The 22,324-nt window shown below is 44.8% G+C and overlaps 1 protein-coding gene across 9 annotated transcripts in view; it reads left to right on the forward strand.

The window, feature by feature from the left end:
- rimbp2a (RIMS binding protein 2a) overlaps positions 1-22,324 on the forward strand; it is a 61,839-nt gene that overhangs the window by 32,165 nt on the left and 7,350 nt on the right. For 6 of the 9 annotated variants that reach the window (XM_042059617.1, XM_042059618.1, XM_042059619.1 and 3 more), the window contains 16 exons: positions 1,116-1,238; positions 3,777-3,881; positions 5,479-5,529; positions 7,590-7,794; positions 8,298-8,461; positions 9,458-9,537; positions 9,656-9,765; positions 11,192-12,064; positions 13,783-13,934; positions 15,019-15,864; positions 16,844-16,975; positions 17,111-17,257; positions 17,932-18,031; positions 18,960-19,082; positions 21,178-21,347; positions 21,633-21,801. In XM_042059617.1, coding sequence (XP_041915551.1) covers positions 1,116-1,238; positions 3,777-3,881; positions 5,479-5,529; positions 7,590-7,794; positions 8,298-8,461; positions 9,458-9,537; positions 9,656-9,765; positions 11,192-12,064; positions 13,783-13,934; positions 15,019-15,864; positions 16,844-16,975; positions 17,111-17,257; positions 17,932-18,031; positions 18,960-19,082; positions 21,178-21,347; positions 21,633-21,801 — 3,550 coding nt within the window. The remainder of the gene's footprint in view (positions 1-1,115; positions 1,239-3,776; positions 3,882-5,478; positions 5,530-7,589; positions 7,795-8,297; positions 8,462-9,457; positions 9,538-9,655; positions 9,766-11,191; positions 12,065-13,782; positions 13,935-15,018; positions 15,865-16,843; positions 16,976-17,110; positions 17,258-17,931; positions 18,032-18,959; positions 19,083-21,177; positions 21,348-21,632; positions 21,802-22,324) is intronic. The other 3 variants (XM_042059623.1, XM_042059620.1, XM_042059625.1) reach the window with 3 other exon arrangements.

A 22,324-nucleotide genomic window follows, 5' to 3' on the forward strand; every position in this document is an offset into this window, starting at 1 on the left:
CAGCGCCTGTTCCCCAGTTTCTCTCTCTCTCTCTCTCGTTTTCTCTCTCTCTGACACCCACGCCATTCCTCATGTACCGCCGATCGATAGCAGAGATGTGAATCTGCCCCTCTGCCTTCCTCTGGGGACAGACAGGGAGTGGAGATACTTCCAGGATAGATGAGAGCATGTGCGAGGTGACAAGGGAGAGAGACAGGGAGTGGTGTCTGCTCCTATTGATTTTAGTCACTGTCTTTGCGAGATTGGGAGCGAGATTTGCCATCTAGTCCACTTTTATGTCTTACTTTTTTATTTGCTTGTTTCCATTTAGAGCGGGCTCTCTCTTAACAGCCAGAGGTCTGTTCTGGGGAATATGTAGGCTACAAAAAATGTTTTTTAAGACTTGCTCAGAGATGAATACATTTTTAAAGGGGTAATATGTCTTGTCTGAGTTCATAATTTAAGACCAGACAGTTGATGCCCATTTCTTCAATCTAATTAAAGTACATTTCCAACTTTCTTAAGTACACCACTTTCATTACAGAGCAAATATTGATGTTTAAAGGACATGCATAACCATAATTGTGACAGAAGCTCTAGTAGAGATCTGTGAAGGCAGCTGTCAGGTATTCATTGCTAGAATTTAAAGTAGTCTGGCTAAGACTGGATGAATAATGTGTTGGATTGAATAAGGAGGGGGGATAGTCCTGTACAGAGACAAAGTGAGATGTCCATATGCTCAGGTAGAGCCAATGACTCATCGGAAACTCGCCGCAGAACTTGGAAGTGCTGTCAGCAGTTTCCACATCTTTGTTTTAGAAGCGAGATAATCAACTTTTATTTCCCTCCCCCAGGATCAGTACTCCATGAACTTCCTGCAACCTAACAATTGCATAATCGTCATTATTCATGCCATTTTGAGAAGGAAGTGCTGGAAATAATTCAAAGATGAATTTGTCTGCCCCCTCTTCCACACTCCTCATAAGGCATCTGGTCTTTACTCTGTGTGTGTGTGTGTGTGTTTGTGTGTGTGTGTGTGTGTGTTTGTGTGTTTGTGTGTTTGTGTGTGTGTGTGTGTGTGTGTGTGTGTGTGTGTGTGTGTGTGTGTGTGTGTGTGTGTCACCCTCTGTGTGTAGGTGAAGTCAGACTATGAGCAGCTCCGAGAGACCTTTGGTACTGTGACTCAGGAGCGAGACTTGGCACGCCAGGAGAAGAACCAGCTCCAAGACCAACTTGAGAACCTTGAGCAGGTCCTGAAGGTAACGGAGCACCCATCCACCCACACCTCTTCTGTCCACTAAAACTTCAATGCAAATGCAAACACCCACAGAGCTCCCACCATCATTTCCATAGCCTCTTCAGAGCTTTTGTTCTTGACTTTGAATGTCTAGCCACCTCATCTCAATCTCGTATTTCCTTTTATTTGCATCAGCCCTCTTCTAATGTGTCCTGTGAGGGCAACATGTGGTAGTCAGTAAATAGCAGTTTTGCATGAAAAATGTGAACATACGTAGTAGTCTTTGCTTTCCTTGGTGTTTATATTATTGTATTCTGTCATCTTACTGTAAATTGCTGGAGAAAAGTCAGTAACAGCCTTACTCTATTTTTACAGTGTTTGGCCAGTGCAGATTACAAATTGAAATGATTAATTGTACTTCAATGCAAAGTTGCTTTCAAGTAGATGTACTATGACTGACATTCCACTGACTGATAGAGCTGGTCACTTTGTTTAATGACAATCTCAGTGTCCATCTCTCGCTTGTCTTCTTATGAGAATCAATACAGTAGTCCTGCGTATCACGTAGACTACACCACTGAAAAATAGGTAACTTTTATAGCTGATACTATAAAATCATATCAAAAGAAAGAGTCTGTAAGTATGATCCAGACCTGCACACTTATATAGAAGTCACCATCAGTACAGGAGACCAAAGCAAAACCTCTCCGCAAATGATTAATGGCATGCATTCATACAGGAAAATATACAATGACAAAGAGCATGTGGGTGCACATGTTGTGAATGTGTGTATGTGTGTTTGTGTGTATGGATATAAAAGTCTCATTGATGAATGAAAAATGTCCTTGCTATACAATTTAGCAATGCCCTGGTTTTATTGATTATTTGTCAGAGGCGTTTCATAAAGGAAAAATGGTACCGTAACAAGCAATCGACCCCGCACCTCTCTAAAAAGAATGCAGCATGTAGCAGTCCTCTGCTAGATATTGATTGTGAAGAAAAATAAAAATAAAATGGAGAGATAAAATATGAAGAGGTTAATGTAGAGAAATGAACAGCGCATGCGAGGTGAAGGCAGGATAAAGACTTTTTCAAGAGAGACTTTCCCCTTACCTCAAATGCCCCATCAACTTTTGTCTGTTTTCTCAGACAATTGAAGCCAAACTTTATAACACCATTGCGTAACCATTTTTAAGTCTCACTCCCCAGGAAAAAGGCATAAGCATAGAGGATAGAGGGGGTTAAGTTCCAGCCACTGAAATACGTATTTAAAGCTAGAGGAAAATGTATGAGTGGGGAAGACAGAAGGGTTGGCTGCGGGAGATTTCTTTTTTTTTTTCATATCAAAGGGGTTTTTGGGTGCAGGCACTGCTGCATTAAATTAGCAGCCTATACATAGATCAGCCTGCCACACGACTCCCCCACACTTTGGTGGAGCATAAGCTTGGTCTACCATGCCTTGTGCGGCATTCTGGAAAAACAATGAGCTGAAACGGTAGCTTTCCTGGCAAAGTCTACTCTACAGTACGCAGTGCACCACACTATATTGAAGTTTTGATTCCAAAGGGAAAGTATGCCAATATGAAGAGGATTGATTATCATCACTGTTATAATACATCACTTGCACCAACAGCGCTCACTAAATGCCAATAGCAGCCTAAATGATGTGTCTTGTTTAACGAGGGCGTTTTAACGTCTGGAGTTTCATAACATATTTCCTAACCTGTTCTGCTTGAGCGATGCATTACTATATTTGGAGAAATATGGGGTGATCTTTCACCACTTGAGGACTTAGCTTCCTCCTCTTAGCCTCCAGTTGACAGCTCAGCATAAACCCAACTGTGATTATGTAGGAGACTCGCTTCACTTCTCCCAGCAGTCACACACATGGGGAAAGAAATGGCTGTCAGGCCTCCTAAGCGGCTTTCTCTATCTATGTCTGTTCTTAACTCCTGCTCTTCAGTTTAACCCTGCCATTGTAGTGCAAGTGCAACCCAAGTTGAAGCTCGTCCTCTTACTTTGTCAAGCATACACACATGGCCTACATCTGAACTTGTCAAGATTGGATTATTGACTGTAATGTGACACACATGTGGTATTTAAGCTGTGACAGAAATGGCATTCTCCAATATTGCAGATCAAAGATGTATACAAACAAACTGTAAAGTGGTTTTAGATATTGGTCATCTTTACATGAAGGATGCTTCCATGAGTGCTGACAGCAGAAACATACAAGAGAGAATAGTTATTGTAGAGCTTGCAGAATCAGGAGGGAACGAGTTTGTAGTGTTTACCCTGCGACTCTTGTCCTGAATGTCTCTTACTGTCTGTATTTCATGTGTAGAATCACTGGCATAAGTCATAAGTGTGTGTCATCTCCTGTGGTTTCTGAACCAACAGATGTGCAAATAACTAAATGAACTGAAAGAGAGGGCATACTGGCATAATGTTTTTTTATCCTTAGATTTATCCTTTTATCCTAAGAAATATTGTCTCTCTGATCTCTCTCTCTCTCTCTCTGTTGTTGCCTCTCTCTTTCCCTTGTCTCTTTGTGTCATAGCATATGCGAGAAGCTGCTGACCGGACGCAGCAGTTGGAGGCGGAGCATGATCAGGCCCTGGCTGTCCTCAGCACCAAGCAGCAGGAGATCCACCTTCTGCAGAAGGTGGGAGTCTTTCACACCAACCTGCCCACAGACCTCACCCTGTCCACAAAAATTACCCTTATCTCCAAATAATACCCTGTCAGCAGTCCTCATAGGCCACAAGTCTCATCTTATTCAACAATCTCCTCAATCCTTAGACCTTACCCTATCAGCAACTGTTGCAGGGTACAGACATCACCTTGTCAATAGCCCTTGCTGTCTACAAGCCTCTCTTCTCCCTTGTTCAGCTCAGCAGCTGTTTGACTGACATCTTGGAGGTCCACTCCCTCACTTGGATCTACTGTAAGCCTCTGGTTGGTTGAATGCTGAGTCTAGCTAAGAAACTTCAGAGAGACATTTCTCTGTAATGCTGCCAAGGGTGTTCAATAAGACCTCCCTTTAGGGACACTAGTCTACATTAAAATAAGCCTTTGAGCTCATTTCAAACAAATAAACAAAAACATACATATTATAGCTTGAAGAACTAAATAACTACATATGAATGCTGAGATCAGAGAAGTTAGAACAAAGTAAATTAAATTCTTCTAAACCACCTGGGGTCTGCAATTCTCCTGACCTCATGTGCCAACTCCATGTGCAGCCTAAGCAAAGTGACCTGCCAAAAGCTTTTAGGCTCACATGACTGGGCCACGTCGCCCTCATCGCGGCTCTGTGTGGTCACGCAAATGAAACCTGTCTGCTGGAGACAAGGACATCTGGCTCCCATGATACGATTGAACCGTTGTGAAGGTTAGATCTGAACCTCTGCTGTAGGTTAGATCTGAGAAGCCTTTTACGTTTTAAATCCCTGAGCTTCACTTTTTTTACATTTTGAAGTGCCATTACGCTTCTCCCTGAAATGGAAAAGGTGTGCTTTCTGTTCTTGCGTCTCTTTTTGGGTCCTTCATGCAAAACGTCAGGAGTGTGTGAGGTAAAAAGAGACACCCCGTAGGTGTTGTTTGATAGGACCCGTGTCATTTGATCTCCTGCAGACTCATATGTTTGTGCTTTGCCAACGTGTGTTCCCGTTAAAAGATTAGCTGCCACAGACATACACTACAATTAGAGCTGACAGTAAACATGGCAGAGCATACTATCAACAATGTGTGCTCGCCTCCCCTGGGAAGAGGGGAAGGTCCCTGCTGAGCTCTCACCTCTCAAAATCGACACAGGCAGTGAAAGCTCTATGGCGTCACTCTTCCATCTCACCCTCTGTTGCGTGCAGCGCGCATTGCCTGCCTATCTTGTCGGTTTGCGTTCTGATGGCGCGCAAATCTGTCTGGTCGGCTTAGTGAAGATAGACAGTCTCATTTCCACCCCTTCCCTGTCGTCCTCCGTCCGATTGGCTTTCTTCTCCGCGCTTTTGTTTTGGTCTGTGAATTTATTCAATTAGGTGGTCTAACAGATGCTATGGCCAACGAGTGCAGCACAGGTCCACTCAACAGATGACTGCCTTAAATGGAATGAGAGTGGCTTTGTTTTGGGGGGCTTCTGGATGGTTGTTTTGACTGGGGTACTTTGACCTTCATCTCTGACACAAACGACTCTGTGTTGATTGATGATTGTTGACAGTTTCCTGCGAACTGACCTCTCTTTCGGGGGAAAATGTGTCTTGCAGGCTCAGGTTGAAGCCGAGAAGGAGCACGAGGGAGCGGTTCATGTGCTAGAGGTAAAAAATGACCATTCCACGTCTGCAGTACCTGTTTGTCATATATGTCTGAAATCAGTCCGCTATGTCTGTAAGGTTGAGGAAAGCATATTAGCACGACACATAAAAGGGATACCTTCTTTAGGATGACACAAAATGAGGGATATCACTCATACAGTATTTGATTTAAACCTGCAGTAATGTATTGCTAAGTGTAGTAGCGCTTCAGACAAGGTCCCCACTGTGGTGTTTGAAGGCTTTTCAATTACACATTTCTCTGATCGAAGTTGTGGAGTGTTTGTGATCATGATGAGCCAGAGTCATGGCACCAGACTCAGTGAGTATAGTTTTCAAGAAGGGGGAAAAAAGATTTCATTTCCAGCAAGCCAGGCAAATGATCAAATGCTCATATGAAAGGAGTAAGGTCTGCCAAGATGGAAAGCAGTTATCCAGAAAGAGGAAACATTTCCTGACAGTTTTGTAGAAGGGAGGAGGCTTAGATCTGCAGAGGGGTTGTATCTGAAAGCCTCTAACACACACAAGTGCGCGCACACGCACGCACACACACACATACACACACATACACACACACACACACACATACACACATACACACACACAGACAGACAGACAGACAGACACACACACACACACTCACAAACACAGAAGCACACTCTGATGCACACTTGGCATGCACGACTGGCACTGACTCAACACAACAACAATCTCAGCCCCAAGAGAAAAAAGAATCACGGTCCCTTTCACAGTTTGTCAAATCAAAAGACTTGACAGATTTTCATTTTGTTGTGTTGTCAAAAACATTTTTTTTCCTCTCTTGGTTGCCGTTTACCCACATGTAAATTCTTGATCATCAGTTTTTCAGATGTTTCACCACTCTCTTGTTTCTTTTTGGTTTCTCTCAATCTTCATTTCTTTCGTGCTCAAACAGAACCATTGGGACAGAATGCAGGTATAATGTTTTCTGAGAAGATACCATACTCCATACTAATGCAACGTAACCTTTCTAAAACCAAAGCTTTGTTTTGTGAACCCCACACCTTCAAAACGATTTAGATGTATTAAATGTACACACCATACATTGTTATGCATTTCTATACAAATGGGCCATGTTGCTCAGGAATAGTTATCAGATTATTTTCCAGGTATTTAATATGAACTCAAAAATACTATCATTCCTGATTCCTGTTTTGTTGAGTCATTATAGGCCTTATCATCATAATTTGTCCAATCATACTCATTGGGTGTAATGATAAAGAACGCTAATAAAGAATGATAATGATAAGGCATAAAGAACAACGTAGGGAAATGTACCCTTGTTCATTGACCATTCCACCATTCCATCTATTCTCCTCAAAACTGTCCTGTTTGTGTTTAGCTATTTTAATTACCAGTATCTAGAACTACTGTACAACCTTTCCCCCTTCTGGCTAAATGTTGTCTTTTGTGGTTAATAAAGCAAGCAATCCTCAAGTCAAATGTAGTACAAGAGTGCAGTGCATGGCCACAGAACCCGTTAATTGTTGGCCAAAAGAAACTTTCCCTGTGATGATGACTCAGCTCATGCTTATCATCTGGTTGGCAGGCACTGGTATTAAAGCTATGTTGGTTGCACTAAACTAATGGCCCATGAAATGATGGCTTCTATTGTCATCATGGTATTTCTAGATAAGGCCCTGAATATATATGAAGTCAGTTCATAAGCTTCTGAAACTATGGTGGGCTTTGTTATCAATGCATAGTAATGTTTTTTAGTTTCCTATTTTTAGACTTAGATCATAGCATAGAGATTTAGATATGCATTCTGTGCCCCAAGTGAGCTCTTTAGATATTAAAGAAAGCAATTGGTTCTCTATGATTTATGTAAATGGATAAGATTTCAGATTTTCACAAGGTCTCCTCACAGTCATACAGTATATAAAAAGGATCCTCCTTTAAACACATAAAGTAACAACATCTAACATGTTAATCGTCTTCCTTGTTCTCCTCTCCTCTTCTCTTTCTCTTCTTTTCCTTCTCCTTTGTTTTTTCTCTTCACCTTTGTCTGTCTTCTCCTTTAAAAGGTCAAAGTTCGCAACCTGGAACAGAAATGCAGGTCTCAAAGTGAGCAGTTCACCCTTCTGTCTAAAGAACTTCATAAGTTCCGAGTGGAGGCTGACACTGTGGACATCCTGAGTGCTGACCCCTCTCCTGTGTTGAAGGCTGCCCATCTCCCAGAGAAAAACCTCTCTCTCACTGTCAACGGTCGACCCTCTCAGCCTGGGAAAGGTAAGAGCCAAAAAAGGGCGAACTTGTAAAACTGAGTATATGTGAATGAAAAAATGTAATTGTATTCTTCAGCTGCTGGTGAACTTATTGACAGTACAATCATTATGACAATATCATGGATTGGATTTTTGGTTAAAAAAACATGAGATATAATATTGATATTATCAACAGAGCTATATCACTCACCAGGAGTTTCCATGAGTAAATTTGCGAGGTTGTTTTTTTTTTCTCAGGTACACATTGAAATGTAATATTTAATACAGAATTTAGGCTCGTAGCTCTCATGAATTAATCTGCCCTGTAACTCTTCCAGACGTAGCTTCCTGTAATGTAAAAATAGAGAGCAAATGGCAGTGGTTCTGGAGTCCATCCTCCCTGTGTGTGTGCGTGTTGTTCTGTTTGAGTTAAGTAATTACAGAGGGGCCGTGAGTGGCGCAGATGGCTGGCTGATGTTTCTGTGTCTGTGCTTGTGTCCGCTGTGTTGTGGAAATGGCTCCTTCCAGGCAATGAGAGACCTGCGGGCAGTCCGCTGAAAGCCGAGACCCCTCACCCCCTGCCCGCCGCCGCTGCCGCTGCTGCCCGACACAAGCCCGAGTCGTTGTCCGTCAAACCCATCATCCTGACCAGGAGTAGGCCCTCCAGCCCGCAGCGGGCAGGCCCCTCAGAGGTACGCATGTAGGAAAGCATGCACAAATATGTGTACACGTGTGTATGTATACACATTTGTTAACTTGTGTTCCATACGTTAACGTACACACGTATCTTTACCCACACACATTCAAAGCATACATTTTCCTATATGTTAAAGTGAATATATGCATACTGTCCTGAGCGTGTCGTATGAAATATGCTATATATCTTGCACATTACCCACTCAATCATACACATGGTACTGTATGCATATAGGAAGGCGTGAATCCTTTCTCCTTCACTGCTCTGTCATATTACTCTTTCCGCAGTGGGAGTTACCTCATCATCATGTGCTTTGGTATTTAGGTCATTATAATCATGTACACACATAATACACACACACCACATATACACATACACAGTACACACACAGACGCACACACACGCACACACGCACACACACGCACACACACACACACATGTACTGCGCAGGCTGTCAAGCCCGGGGCCTTGGTGCTGCCCCTGAGAATTTGTTTTCCACTACTTAGGTGATTGGCAGCCTGATAAACAGGAGATAATGGTTACGCTTTGGTGTGTGCGTGGGCTCTTACGTGTGCTGTACGGCAGAATGCTCGGGTGCAGAAAATGCCGGAACATGGGGTCATCTAAGCATTGGACGTTGCGTGAACATGGCTGAAAAATCAATGAGGTTCATGTGGTTGGGGTTCATTCTGTGAGATGTGGAATAACATGACATGGGCCTGAAAATAACTTCTTTATATCAACTCAAAGGCGAAAGCCTATAATATGATATTACCGTGACATGCCGAGATATTGAGACTGTCTAATCCAATCCCCAAAGGGCCTTGAGACATCACATGGACCTAATTCTAACCGTGAAGTGTAATGCTTTATTACACTGCACTGCGTAAATCAGTAGAGGGAGAGCCTACCTGTTGCTCATAAAGTAAATGTGATTGCTCAATATTATTGCTAATGGCCTTTGGGTTTATGACCGGTGCTGTCCCCACAGATGGAGGATGAGGTGAGTCCATCTCCCAGGTCCAAACCCCGCTACACAGGACAGGTCCGCCTCTGCACTGCCCGCTATAGGTAAGCACACAGGAGTTCACACCTCATTCATTGGCTTTATCACTATATCGATCTTTACACACATGAGCTTTTATCGCTGTCTGACTGTCTCCGTTTTTCTTCTTCTTGTCCTAACCAGCTATAACCCTTATGATGGACCTAATGAGCATCCGGAGGCAGAGCTCCCCCTGGTGGCGGGGAAGTACCTGTATGTCTATGGGACTATGGATGATGATGGCTTCTATGAAGGTTTGCTCAAATTTCAGCTTCATTAGAGGGATTATACTGTATTTCATGTATGTATGTTTCATTGTATGTTACACCAGTACCTACTGCTCTCCCATACGTTGAGGTTTGAAAGTAATATTTGTGCAGATTCACTGTATGACCACATTACTATCATACTGCCTGGAATGGAGTAAAATCAATTCAGTTATGTGATATTTTGCCAAGTACTGTATTTAATTGCAAGAATCAATCTTCTGGGAATTAGTCATATTTTGTGCAAACAAAGATACTCTGACATGGGAAACAGCAGTCGCTCACAGTTCAACTTCTTATATTTCACAGTTCAATTTCTTATAAGAATTTGTGAGTGATGAATGATGATTGAAATCAAATAATTTGGTCGCTGATGATTCTCACTGTTACATGACCAGTGCAATCAGTACAATGCTGGCCTGCTGCGTGGCACCCATATAATCCCAGAGAGCTGAGATTGAGATTGAGATGAGTTCTGTGAAGGTAGCACTGCTGAGTGATGCAACCTGTGCTTGTCTTCCGATGCCTAATCCAGCGTGACTCTGAGTAATCACCAGCATGTTCTTCTGCTGACGGGTCTGGTGTGCATCCACCACCCCCAATGCACACGTGCGCACACAATCACACACACACACACACACACACACACACACACACACACACACACACACACACACACACACACACACACACACTTGCATGCACAAATACACACATACATGCACTTGCATACATACACACACAGACAAAAATGTATACAGTATATGCACACACACAAACACTTACATGCACATACACAAACATATATGCACACACACACACACACATATACATTAGTCACGTGTCCCTGGGCAAGACCGACAACCTCGGCAAAGTCGCCCATTGAGTCATTATTTTTTTATTTTTTTTTCATTTCATAGCTTTCTCCTTTACTAATTAGTTTTTTCTTCCATTTTAGTTACTCTTGCAGCAGGCATCATTAGGAGCCTCAGCACTAAATCGCTTTTATCCTCTGACGGCTATGATTACCGTCAGTATCTACGAGCCCCTCTCTCTCGCTCTCTCTCTCTCTCTCTCTCTCTCTCTCTCTCTCTCTCTCTTTTCCTGGAATGTGTCCCATGAAGACACATTGAATTAATAAAGCAGAAACATCAAAGTGGCGGCATGTGTTACAAACACCCACTCGCCATGGCAGGAGCATCCATGTTTGTTCAGAAAAGTGCACTTCAGTGAATACTGGATGACTTGTTTATCTCATGCTTTTAGGGTTGAAAAAGTAAAGCTTTTGGATTATGTGAGAGAATAAACACCAAAATGCATCTCTTGTAAAAGACTGGTAGATGTGTGTAGTAGTGTATGGTGTTGCTTTTTCCCTGGACATAACCTCACATCTTGTGTCTCGTTGTCCCCTCAGGAGAGCTGCTGGATGGACAGCGCGGCCTTGTCCCCTCCAACTTTGTGGAGTTCATCCAGGACAAGGAGAAGCCCCCGGCCGAGGGTGGGGATGACCTGGGCCCTCTGGAGCGTAGCCGTCTGGGCCTTGGCTCGGGCGACGGGGCCGGGGGCCTGGGGGGGCCCTTGGACAGCCTGGGCATGGGTGACCCTCTGGGGCCCTGCAGCAATGGCACGGGGGGCCCGCAGGAAGGGGACGAGCTGTCCGACAACGTGGTGCCTTACCCGCGGCGGCTCACGCTGATCAAGCAGCTGGCGCGCAGCGTGATCGTGGCCTGGGAGCCGCCGCAGGTGCCGCTCGGCTGGGGTTCGGGCGCGGCGGGCACCGGTGCGGGCGGCGGAGGGGGCGGCGTCAGCGGCTACAACGTGCTGGTGGACGGCGAGGTGCGCTCCAGCGTGCCATTCGGCGGGCGCACCAAGCTGCTGCTGGAGAAGCTGGACCTGGCGGCCGCCACCTACCGCGTGTCCGTGCAAAGTTTGACCGAGCGCGGGCCCTCGGACGAGCTGCGCTGCTCACTGCTGGTGGGCTGCGGCGTGACGGTGGCGCCGTGCGGCCTGCGCGTCGACAACATCATGCTGGACTCGGCCGAGCTCTCGTGGCTGCCCAGCAACAGCAACTACGCACACGCCATCTACCTGGACGGCGTGGAGCAGGCGGTGGTGCGGCCTTGCTGCTACCGGTACCGCTTCACTGGCCTCAAGGCCACAACTGTGTACAAGGTGCGGGTGGTGGCCAAACCCCACCAGATGCCCTGGCAACTGCCCCTGGAGCAGAGGGAGAAGAAGGAGGTGGGGGTGGAGTTCTGCACCCAGGCGGCAGTTCAGACATGTCAAGGTGCAGGAACACACACCCTACTCACACACACACACACACACAGAGACAGTTTATTAATGATTCTCATGCTTTCTGTTAGCCTGTTGGCATTACTCATTTGGGTAACACTTTATAATAACTACACACACTTTATCATTTATTAAGCATTTCTAAACAATTAGTACATGGTTTGTTCATCAAATCATTTTTCCTACATTAATCCTCATCAATAAAGCATTTGTACGCAATAAATGGTCTGTTCATAGTGAATAAGCCTATATCTAAAATGTTTTTAAAACTTAATTAATGATGCAATAATAATTTGTCTATAAGATCAGTTAGAATGGGTGTGTAAATGATTCAAAAACTGCAGTATTTACACTTACATGTAGGCATACCTTTATTAAAATAATGATTACCGGTAAACACATGCACTGATGATTAGTTAGGGTGTGGATAAATGTTTTATAAACCACTTTCTAAAAACTATATAGAAGCTGGGCTAGCATGCTAGCAAGCATTTAATTGACATGTTTAAGTCACTTTGGATAAAAGTGTCTGCTAAATGAATAAATGCAAATGTAACCTTTACAACTCATTTGTAATGGCTTTGCCAGGCATAAAAAGTTGTCACTTTAGATGGGCCGGTTCGAACCCCGACCAGTAGGCACGGCTGAAGTGCCCTTGAGCAAGGCACCTAACCCCTCACTGCTCCCCGAGCGCCGCTGTTGTTGCAGGCAGCTCACTGCGCCGGGATTAGTGTGTGCTTCACCTCACTGTGTCTTCACTGTGTGCTGAGTGTGTTTCACTAATTCACGGATTGGGATAAATGCAGAGACCAAATTTTCCTCACAGGATCAAAAGAGTATATACTTATACGTATACTTATACTTAAATAAACATCTGCTTTTGTACTGTGTAACACACAGTGACATTGATGACTAAAAATATGTCAGAAGTTGGCCAACAGTGCTAACAGCTTTCCTGACATTACTTACAGCTTCTTGAAAGAGAAACCAAAGTGTATAATTCTGTATTCTGCAGTATGTTGGCTCAATATAGCATGTAGTGTGTGGGCAGCATCTCTTTTCCTCGGTAGGCTACATTTCTTTTTTTACACTTAGAGATTTAGCATCAAATTCATAGACACACACTAAGGCAGCTAACAATATTATTCTGCTTATTGCTATATGCAGTCTGTCACAATGCAGGATTAGGCATCTTTGTAAACGTGGCAAGCAATAAACCCTGATTAGTGTCATTCTACGGTAGAGAGTGGATGGAAAATATAATTGAATTTGGATAAAGAAACGTGGTTGGTGTTCCTATTCTCTAAGGAGAAAATGTGTATATGTTTATTTCTGTGAGAGGGGTGTGTGTGTATGTGTGTGTGTGTGTGTGTGTGTGTGTGGACTGGTGTGTGTATGTGTGGATTTGATGTTTGCCTGTTTAGGAAGATTTGGGATGAATGCTAATTCACACACAATATCTTTCGCACCTTATTTAGGGTAATCTACTTTGAGTAGTCAGTGAACACTGTGAACATACAATTCTAGGTAACCCACCCAATCTATCAGAATCATTTCAATCAGTCATTTATGTCATTATTTTTTATACATCTGCTATAAGTTTCAGAATTTAGAACAGCTTTAAGACAGAATTGGTGTTTTCCGTCTTGTACTTATATATGAGTTTAATTTGTGTGAAGGGTTTCTCATGCTGTTGTCTGCACTCCTAAGGTCCCCCACTACCTCCGCAAGAGGTTCAGGTCCAATGCGGTCCAGGTCCTGGGGTCCTACAGGTCTCTTGGAAACCCCCACTACTCACGCCTATGGGGACCTCCAATGGGGCCAATGTCATTGGGTACGCCGTGTGCACCAAGGGACAGAAGGTGAGTGTGTGTGTCCGTGTGTTTGATTTGAAGGTATTCAGCTCTGTACGGTACACTGTGAAAGTATTAGTCTTCAGCTTTGCGTGTAATGCACTGTCTTTGTCCTGGTGATGTAATAGCTGCCGCTTCTAATGCTGAAGCCATAAGCTTTTGAATCTCACATTCAACATAATTTCCACTGCAGATATGAGCTTATAGTTGTTGTCAAATACTTTGGTGCTCTCTGCTGGATGACGGAGGCATTACATCCGTGCACATTTCTATTCTAGCGTAGTGGACATAGTTAGCGCATAGCTCATATTGAAGCATGGTAGACCTCTTCATTTTCATTGCAGTGTGGTATAGTTACCCTCTGACAGTTTAATATAGTATTAGAACACCCCACGACACACAGGGATGAAGTGGAGGCTAAACACAAGTAAACACAGTTTATCCACCTATGAAATTTCAGAAATAGAGTTTATCCACCTCTTATTAGAGTTTATTCACCAATTGCAACGTTTAACATTCATAAATTACACTGTATTATCCACATTCACAATATATACACTCATCAACACTCTAGGAACCATTTAATACCACTGGTATTGTTATAAACATTGGACAATAACCTCCACCATCATCAAACATGTTCTGAATGCCTTTTTAAAAAATCTGATACCGCAATGGCGGAGTCCACCTTACCGAGATCACAGAATTCATAGTGTGGATCTCTTATTTTACCACTACATCCCTGACTATACTGTATAGTGCATGCATTTGAAAAATCAAGGAGAAGGAGAGACTTTTGAAGATTGTGACTATGTAGTCTTTCCTTAGTGATCTGCCACAGCACAATAATTGGATTGATTTGATTGTTTTGATTTGCCAGTTTAGATCTTTAGACGTTTGTTCATTTTGCTTCATGTATTAATTTAAAATGCAGACATGAAGCTCTGTCCAGTCATAAATGCTTAATGACTTAAAATGTAACTTGCCTTACCGATCAGAAAACAGCCATTATGGTGACAAACAGTAAACACTAAAATAAAGACTGTATATGCAGTCTTGGCGATAAGGGAGTGCTCTTTGTGTATGTCTTCAGATAGCTGAGGTGATGTTTCCATTGGCGGACTACGTGACTGTGGAGTTGAACCGAATCCAATGTCTGGAGGCGCGCGAGGTCGTCGTCCGGACCCTGTCAGCACAAGGAGAGTCGCAAGACTCGCCCGTCGCAACCATTCCAAACAACCTGCTGGTGCCTCCGCCTGGTGCTCCCCATCAGCACCCCCACCCCCACCCCCACGCGCCTCCGCCTCACCTCCAGTCCCCGCTACGCCCTCAGCCCCAGCCGATGCCCCCACACCAGCACCCGGGCCCCCAGCAACCGCAGCCTCAGATGCAGCCGCACCCTCCACCCCACGCTCCGCCCCACCCGGTCCCCCAGCCCTCGCCCAGCCACTTCCAGCCCCTGCCGCAGCAGCCTCCCCGACACCTGCCCCCGCACCCTCCGCACCCACACCCGCAGCCTCCGCCACACCTCCACCCGCTGCCCCCTCACCCAGGCCCCCAGCCCCAGCCCCACATCCCCATGCCCCAGCCGCACATCCCGCAGCTGGCCCACCCGGCTCCGGGGCATCCGCAGAGACCACTAAGTGCCAGAGAGCTGGAAACCAAAGAGCCCGGGCTGCCCGGGGGGCCTCCCGGCGCCGGGCACCACGGCCCTCCAGGCGGCCAGCAGCCGTGGGAGCCCCTGCGCTCGCCCTCGGGCGGCCCCATGCCCCGCGGGCCCGCACACGGACACATGCTGGAGGCGCCAGCCCACCCCAACCGCCGCTCGCCCTCACCACAGAGGATCCTGCCGCAGCCTCGCGGCACGCTCATCCCCGACACGGTAGCCAAGGCCATCGCCAGAGAGGCAGCACAGAGGGTGGCCGCCGAGAATGGACGGGTGAGTGCTGGAGGTTGGAACTGGTGCGGTGCAGTATGGGTTGTTTGGTTTGATGTGGTGTAGTTAGTTTTATATTGTTTTTGGGGGTTTTAGTTTGGTTTGACTTTTGCCATGTTGTGATTATAGTGTGGTGTTGTTGACTCGAGTCCAACAGATTTTTGTTAAGTTTAGTTTGAGTTGAGTCGAGTTGAGTGCCGTTGGGTTTGTGGGAGAGTAAAACTGATTGAACCAGAGTGTTCTTGTACGTTCTTCTGTCTTTCTTTGGCATGGTTAAATTCCAATGATTATAAAGGCTGTTTCAGTGATAAAGGCTGTTTCAGTGTCCTAAAACAAGCTAAAACAAGACAAAACTTTATGTTAAATAATAAAGACTGTAAGAGGATTAAAGTGCGTTAAAAGAAATAGAAGATTTTTTTGCCATGCACTTAAAAATGCTGTAAATGTTTGCACTGCAGTTATGTCGGTAGACCAATCCATTTCTTCTGAAGGTCAGTATATATCACTTTTCTTACTAGGAGAACTTATTAACTTAAAATAAGCCAACCCTTACTGTGGTTGCATACAAAAGACAAAATCGTACAAATATGCATTTAAGATTATAATAATTTACAAAATACCAAAGAGATATTCTGGGATTTTGAGGTTTCATTAGCCACAAGTTGTTGTACCAGTGCAAACTAGACATTTTAATCCAGCAACATAGGATTATCATTCAAATATAAAATGAAATCTGGGGGATTTTGGCTGTAGGGAATAATTTGAGAAAAAGGATAATATCATTGCACCTCGGGAGCAGAACCCATCATATCACAGGATTTAATGGAAAAAAGTTCATTCAAGGTGGAAAGATGTTGCATCACCAGGTAAAATTACTGAATGCAGTGTCATCATGTTCCAGATGACATTCTGTGCCGAACATTATCTCTCTCTCTCTCTCTCTTTCTCTCTCTCTCTCTCTCTCTCTCTCTATCTATCTCAGATTGAGAGGAGGAGCCAGCCTTTCCACCAGCAGGGCTCAGATGAAGAAGAGGATGAGGAAGGTTACGGCCAGGGACGGCGTAGAGGGGCATCTGTGGACGACTTCCTCCGTGGCTCTGAGCTGGGCAGACAGGTTGGGCAGCATCCCCGACCTCTACTCAAGACCCTTACATGACATTCTACTTTTCAACATTGCTTAGATATTAGTGTGCGTAGTAATGTGTGTGTGTGTGTGTGTGTGTGTGTGTGTGTGTGTGTGTGTGTGTAGCCTCAATATAGTCAGGGTGAGGAGTACCATACAGAAAGCAGCCGTGGCTCTGACCTGTCTGACATCATGGAGGAGGATGAGGAGGAGCTCTACTCCGAGATGCAGCTGGAGGAAGGTCGCAGGCGCAACTCTCACAACACACTGAAGGTGCACACTACACACATACATCACTCACACACACAACAAAAGGCCTTATTCTCTATCTAGAATTAGACTCCTCAGCTATAGGGTATGGAATGTCTAGTACAGTACATGCGTTGTGTGTGTGCTGTTGTATCCACCTTATTTGTTAGCCAACAATAGACGTCGCCAGGACACTTTAATATTCCTCAATCCGGTTTTCTATTTCCGGGCGAATATGATGGTAGTCTGACCAAAAGACAGTGCCTGACACATCCTAAGCCATGTAAAAGTAAACTTATATTATATCAAATGTCCCTATGGAGTGCAGAATTGCCAACATTTTGAAAGTAATATAAGTTGAAGAATATTCATGTCACTGAGTTTACGGAGACTGCACTATGTAAACAGAATGGACAGGAGAAGAAAACTGGAACCGACCGAAAAAGGTTTCAGGAAGAAGGTGGATACCGTAATTTCCCAACTATTAGCCGCAGTTTATATATTGATTTTGTAAAATTTCTTCAGCTATGAGGTTGATACACAGGGGCAGTTGATATGGTATTAATATGGTTTTGTTTTTTAACATGCATAAAATATTGTCCTGCGGCTTATACTGTACATAATGTGGCTAATACACAGGAAATGACTGTGCTCTGTAAAGTAGTGAAAAGTGGTCATGCCTGTGTCTGTTATGTCAGGGCTCTCCCTCATCTGGGCGTCTGGAGCGCGGTGACAATCGACGCCAGGGTCACGGCGGACCTCAACCCCAGCGCCGGCCTCTCATGGTGCCCTCAATTGGTCAGTGCCGTCGCTGTCACAGACAAGCGGGGATTCTAGGAACTCTTTCATGTTGTGTGTGTTTTTGTGCTCAAGTGTTTTGTGTGCTCCTTGTTTACTGTGAGCATTTCTGCCCACTGTCCCACCCCATAGTAGGAGCTCTACCATAGGCTCTCCATGAGCTTCTCAGTGTCCGCAAGTCGCTCTCTGTGTTGTTCAATCATGTCCATGTTTTCTTGCAGTGTCAATAGTCATTAATATGACACACACACTTTTATACAGATGTTGCGAGGTTTAGGCCAGACTTAAATAACTATGTCATAGTTAGAATGATCAAACACTGATATTAGTCAACATTTTCAGCTCAAGAAAAACCCATACATTTTGATTTGAACCTCAAATGCAACCGATCACCGAAGATGTCTGTGGTGACCACAACAGTGTTGACTAATTAACACTGTTTGAACGTATCATTAGCTACAACATTTCTATTTTTCAACATGTCTGCCCATGCACTGATATAAGTGCATCATGAAGAGAAGAAACCAAAGTTGTACTGGATGGCAGCTGCTGGTTCTTGCTGCTGTAGCTACTGTATGCATCATGCTGTCTTGTGATGAATATTTTATATCTGTTATCTGATGACTGGTTAATGGACTGGAAATGTGGTTAAAAGATGTCAAATTTGAACCTTACTGTAAATGTGTTGATGATTGACTGCATTTGAGGTAATTGGCAGATTTGCCTAAATTTGATTGTTTTAAAACGTAGTGCTCCATGAATTGTTTTTTTGATGAACAGTAAGCCAATAGCACACCTTTTGTAGGGCTGTAGACTTGTTCCTCAGTGATGCCCCTGTCCCACCTCCCATACTTCTGTCCACTCCTGCCCCTCCTCCTCCTGTGACCTCCTGTGCATGGTAACAAGCCGCCCTCTGATGTTTCCATAGAGATAACCACAGAGAGTAACAGTGAGGGGAACCTATCTCCGGTCATGGAGGATGTTTACTATGGCAGAGTAGCGCGCCACAGGACATGGTCCTCTCGACGTGGGGGGCCGCGGCCGGCCTATGGTACGTGTTCGAGCCCCTCTCTGCCCTTCAGGAAAGGGAGAGAGAGCGAGAGAGAGAGAGAGAGAGAGAGACAGAGAGAACGAAAGAGAGATGGTTCGGGCCAGCGCACTTTCCAAATGAGCCTCTCTATCTATCACCCTAATCGCATGAGCTGCTGGCCTGCCTGCCTGCACAGAGGAGAGACAGTGCCCATGAGTGTCTGACTGACCGACTGCATTCCAGTGCTGGGGGACGCCCGCCCCGCGTCAGCCGTGCCCGTGGGGGAGATGCGATGCAGACCGTGTATGCTGCTGAGACTGCTCCAAGAGAATGGCCCGCCCGAACCCTGACCCCACCCCCTTCTACGCCCCAACCCCCACCTCCCTTCCCACTCACAAGTCCTCTGCACTGATTGCCATGTGCTGCCTGCCCTTACACCCCCCCCCCCCCCCCCTGCCCACTACCCTGCCCCCCCCCCACCTCCCCAGACATGATCATACCCAGACTACTTTTACTCCTCCCTGCATGAGAACATGGTAAAAGTCAAGGGTGCTGCAGTGCCTTTAACCCCTCACAGGGAGGATGCTGTCTCCTTGTGTTCTACTCACCACAACCAACATGTATTTCTCATACATCACACAGGCCGTACACACGATAACCTAAACAGAGAAAGACTGAGAGTTAGGACATGTAGATGAGACAAAAGGTTAGGACATGTAGGTGTTGGCGGGAAGGCTCTGTCCCCTAGTTTTCATTAACATGTCTAAGCCTAGTTAGTATTCTGATCACATATAAATCATATCGAATTATAAACTGATTTCTAAATTCTTATTCATAAAATAAGATGACTCAAAAATCAGTACCCTCCAGTGCCCCCCAGTGGCCCAAAAAGTTGTGGTCAGGTGGAAAACTAGTTGAATGTGAGAGGGGCCAAAGCTATGCGCTTTCAGATTCATCTGGTTTGTACTGTAAGAAGCGGCCAGATTTGGATTTAATGTACTTGGTCCTGAATGAAATCCCTAATACCATAAACAGTATGTGAACAATACTCTCAAGGCCTTTGGAGGAGAAACAGCCATGTAGAAACCCAGATTGTCCTATATTTATGCTTGGTATAAGCTATCTAGCTATCTCTGTTTTCTACTCCAAACTCACCTTAAGCATTTGGAGTCAAAGAGGTCTGTTTTTGTTTCATAAACAAAGGCTATTCTCAGACTAAACTTACCTCAAATAAAGGTAAGCTTTTTTGTATTGGGTATAGAATATGATAAATTGATAAGATTAGTTAATGATAACATATTGTTTGTAAGCCTATATCAAAATCAAGCATGCCAATAATTCTGGAGGGTACTGTATATGTATGTTTGTTTTTGCTTAGTCTATATTTTTGTTTGACTATACAGTCCTTTTTCATTAAATAGTTATTGTAGCGCTAACGTTGCACTCATCACACAGTTCAGGATAGAACACCCAGATTAGATGCCTCGCCAGTGTTCAGCTTCATGCATGACTCAGATCCATAGCACAGTTGTTGGGAGACTGTGAATGTCTTTGTTCAGTTCTGTGCCATGTTCAGTTGCAGTCTGTGTTGGTCATCGTGGGTGTGGCTTGCTCTCCATCCGTGTGTGTGTGCGTGTGTGTGTGTGTGTGTGTGTGCGTGTGTGTGTGTGTGTGTGTGTGTGTGCGTGCGTGCGCGTGCGTGTGTGTGCGGGTGTGTTTGATGTGTTAATTTGTAGGTCACTCACACCCTCGCACAGCATTCTGCCTGTACTGCAGGTGTCCATGGCCTGCGTTGGTTGTTCCACTGGTGACCTGTAGGGGGTGCTGAATGGATTGATAACTGCAGTGCGGATGAGAAATGAGTTGTGATGGCTCGATCAGTTCAATCCATTGTTTTTCAGTTTTGCTGCATGCCCATCTGAACTGACATCTGCACCATGTGATTCCTGTCTCAATTTCTGTGTGTGTTTGTTGGTGTGCGTGTAACATATGAATTATAATCTTAAAACTAACACAATTAATGAATTTCATCACAAAATGGAATGTCTTAACTACACATTATGGGATGCATTATTCTCTCTGTCTGCATGCGCGTCTAACTTTCGATCTCCCATAGATGGGTACAGGGACCGAGACCGACGGTCACCTCCCTACTACGACGAGTCAGAACCCGAGGACCAGTGTCGAATCTTTGTGGCGCTCTTCGACTACGATCCCCTGTCCATGTCCCCTAACCCGGACGCAGCCGAGGAGGAGCTGCCATTCAAAGAGGGCCAGATCATCCGGGTAGGTGAAGCATCTGGAGCCGGCGGACTTTTATTTGAATGTCTTCTCTTTCTCAAATGCTCTTATAAATGTTGTTACTGCTCCTATAAATGTTAATGACGGCCATTATCATCGTTAGCATGTGCCGCAGGGTTTTTGGCTTCTGTCGGCTGGTGTGAAATTGGCCATTAAAGGACTAAAAGGTCTTGGGATATTACAAAGTCATTAAATGCTGCTCTTGTGTCCGTCTCTGCTCTTTCGTCTTCCTTTCGTTGTCGCGCGTTCCTCTCTGTCTCTGTAAACTAGGTGTATGGCGATAAGGATACGGACGGCTTTTATCGGGGTGAAATTCGTGATCGTTCCGGCCTGATTCCCTGCAACATGGTCTCAGAGATCCGTGCGGAAGATGAAGAAACAAGAGAACAGCTCCTCAAACAAGGCTTTCTGTCTCTGAACACACCTGTGGACAAAATAGGTACCTTAAAATGACTCATTTGGCTGTGAAGAAGGATCAATCAGTGTCCCATCATTTTAGATATTCACAGGAAGAGATGTTAAATTCCTTGTACTATTAGTCGGGGACTTCCTACAGTGTCACTGTCACATGCATGCCTGCTCATACTAAACAACCTAGGCTAGGGCAGTGGTTCTCAACTGGTGGGACACTCACCAACACAGGGCTTTAAGTTCTCAGGCACTCAGGAATTCAGGCATGGCCCAGGTTGATTTGAAAATAGATCATTGTATATAATGGCTTTGAAACTTTATGATAACTTCAGGAAGATACATCTTCTTTAAGTCCTGTGACGACAACAGCAACATTGAAGCATTGTGGGCATTTCACTGGGGTTTTTCTAGTGGGTACCTTCCTCTGTCTTTCTCATTGACCTAAGCCCACAACATCTACGAAAGGTTCAGCAGTGGTGTCTGGCTAGAGGTGGTGTCTGGTGTCTGGCCAGAGCATTCCATGCTAATGATGGGTTGGATAACATGTCCTT

This window comes from Alosa sapidissima, chromosome 13 (genome assembly GCF_018492685.1).
Source record: "Alosa sapidissima isolate fAloSap1 chromosome 13, fAloSap1.pri, whole genome shotgun sequence".
Lineage (NCBI taxonomy): Eukaryota > Metazoa > Chordata > Actinopteri > Clupeiformes > Clupeidae > Alosa > Alosa sapidissima.